The sequence below is a fragment of the Entamoeba invadens genome, assembly GCF_000330505.1.
Source record: "Entamoeba invadens IP1 unplaced genomic scaffold scaff_1105074726577, whole genome shotgun sequence".
In the NCBI taxonomy this organism is placed as follows: domain Eukaryota; phylum Evosea; order Mastigamoebida; family Endamoebidae; genus Entamoeba; species Entamoeba invadens.
The window spans coordinates 12,880-15,814 of NW_004440373.1; the positions used below are offsets into that span (position 1 = coordinate 12,880).

Consider the following 2,935-nt stretch of genomic DNA (forward strand, 5'->3'; position numbering starts at 1 on the left):
AGTCGCTCAGATTACCTTGAAAATGCTCCCGAACCACAACAAGGTGTTCCTTTAGAGGCTCTACACATTGAACCTTTTTTCCCACCTGACAACACAAAGAAAAGAAGAGGAAGACCCCCGAAAACAATTGAAGAAAAAGATGACAACAAGAAAAAACCATACAGAACCGTATCTTTAAAGACGAAACAGGAATTGGTCAAGGCATTTAGAACAGCAACAACCATTGACCCGATGCAGTTCTCACTTGATCTTGGTATACCCATAGACATTGCAAATATCTTGTTAACAAATTGATTAAAGGTGAAAGTATTTACCCTGTTAATCATTATTGCAGAAAGAGCCGCACCACTCCCTTTCAAAAGCTTGTCGGGGCTGCTCTTAAAAATAATCCAACCGACTCTATCGCAAAAATGAGACGCAAAATGGTTGAAGTGCTTGTTGTTGGTAATATACAAGACATCAATGTTGTTGAAACTTTGGATACCGAAATACTAGACAACCTGTCTCAAAAAATAAAAAATATTGAAGATAATTTTGAGACAGCAGAGTTGTTTAAAGAAAAAGTAAAAGGAGCGGAACAGTTAGTGCCTTCGGACGCTTCATTTTTGAGAATGATAAAAGGTAAAATCATAAATGGAGATGCTGGAGATTTGGGAACACTATCATTCAAAAGAGCAACAAATAGAGGAGCAGCAGCCAACAGCGAAGACAATAAAACAAGACGTATAACCGCGATTCAAGAACTAAATGATAAAATTAACGCGGGTTATACTTGGGTGTGCATAGACGAGACTGCCTGGACAATTGCCTGTACTTCTGTTTATGGATGGTCTCCAGTGGGTAAGAAGTGTTTTTTAACTAAACTGAAAAAGGGAATGAGGCTAACTTCCACTGCAGCTATTGATAGTAGTGGTATAGGTCACTGTAACCTTGTGTGTGGGAGTAACGACAAAGAAATATTTAATAGTTATTTCAAAAGACTCATGTCGGTTTATGATGAAGCAAAGATACGAGTCGTATTCTGGTGTGATAACTGTTCAATTCATAATGATATTTCAGCTATAGTTAACGGTACCCAACATTGTATCGTTTTCAATGCAGCATATTCACCCGAACTCAATCCTATTGAGAATGTTTTCGGTTTTTGGAAGCGAAGAACCGAGGAAAGGATCAGAAATTGGGAAAATCTTCAAGACATGATTGAAAAAATAAAAAAATCATTTGAAGAAATTCAAGCACCTGAAATCAACGCGTCAATGCAGCGGTGCAGAAATGAAATATGGCGACGAGCTTTTGCAAGAGAAGATTTATAATTTCTTATTGTTGGCTTTTTGTTAAAGATATTTTAAGTTCAATAAACAAACAATTATTCATTGTTTTGTTATAATTATTTAAATAAAAATTTACTATAATTGATTTGGTGATGAAATAATTAAAAAATAAGTGAATTAATTATAAATGCAAAATGTATTTATTAATGTTCCGACTGATTTATTTTCGTGCCGTTTGATTTATTTGTAAAACTCGAATTATTTTGTTTCCGGTCTTTTTTTCTCTTTTTCCGTTTGTTTTATTTAAAGTGTTAATACAATTTATTATAATTTCCGAATTAATAAAAATTATAAAAACAGTTTTATTAAAATGCATAAAAAATTATTTAAAATGCCGGGTAAAGGATCTAAAGTGAATACCACTGTAATTAATTTAGAAAGTTGTTTTACATTTACTAAATATCAATTTGCCTCATCAAATATTAAAACAATCAAAATCCAATTAAATTAATCAAAATATATAGTAAATATTGATTGTTTAAATAATTAATTTTCATTTTCTTTTGCTTATTATTAATCCTTTTGAAATTGTTACAGTAGGGGGAGTGAGGGGCTTGACCTATACTTTTAATGGTTTATTTACTATATTTAAATAAAAACTATTTTTAATGTTCTATTTAAAAACACAACCTTGACTTATAAGTTATAGTTTATAAACCATAAAAGTATTGGTTCATCCTTAGCATAAAGTCGAAACTTGAAATTGTATTAAAAAGACTTGGGTGTTTGTTAGTTGTTAGTTCTCAATAAAGTCATCGGTAGGCGTTAGTCTTTATGTTTGATATGGCTCTCGTTGTTGGCAACTCTTGGATATTCCAAGGCAAACTTTCCTCTTCTGATTTGACCAAATATGTTGGTCTAGGCGGAAGAACAAACAATTCCAAGTGTTCTCTGGTATAAACACCATTGGCTTCCAATAACAATCTGGAAGCCTCTTTTATAGAAACGAACATTCTTTTAATCTTGCCAATATTGACTCCAACAACACCAGAACGCTTATATGATGCAATAATGACGTTTTTGTTGCTTTGCTCTCTAATGCTCCCAACACCTTTTTGGTATGACGAGCAATGGAAACACAAATATGCTCTCTCAGCTCTCCTTGTTCTCTTAGAACTTGTCGTGATCTGCCATCACTATCACTATGTTCTCTCATCCAAAAATCAATTCAAGTCTTCGGTTACTGCGAAATTGGCGTCAATTGATTTCAATTGTCAAAGTATTCAGTAAGCTGGTATTTTAACAACTCCGAATACACAAGCCAAATTGTGAGACGAGTTGGCTTGTATGAGGAACAACTTGTCTATTATGGCTAAAGGAAATCCTGTCTATGTACAAAGAAGTTGTATTTGTGCTGTTATAAAAACAAAATAATTGAAGCTTTGTGAATTAATTTTTGGTTATTTCAAACAATAGAAATAAGCCATTCAATTTTCTTCATAACACTAAGGTTGTTTACTTTTTCTTTCAAAAAACGTTTTATTTTATTTTGGATAAGCTAAGAATCTTTTTCTTTGACATTTTTTATAAATTATTTATAGTTTTTGTTATTTTATAAATAGAACCGGGAAAACTCTGTATAGTAAAAAAGATAATAAAACAAT

General features: G+C 32.2%; 1 protein-coding gene across 1 annotated transcript; it reads right to left on the reverse strand.

Annotated features, from left to right (window-relative positions):
- Positions 1–2,083: 2,083 nt before the first annotated feature.
- Positions 2,084–2,487, reverse strand: EIN_009270 (hypothetical protein; the record flags this gene model as incomplete). The annotated part of the gene is made up of 2 exons (XM_004256644.1): positions 2,084–2,293; positions 2,320–2,487. 2 exons carry the CDS (start codon positions 2,485–2,487, stop codon positions 2,084–2,086), a joined length of 378 nt encoding a protein of 125 aa, XP_004256692.1.
- Between the last annotated feature and the right edge of the window lie 448 nt (positions 2,488–2,935).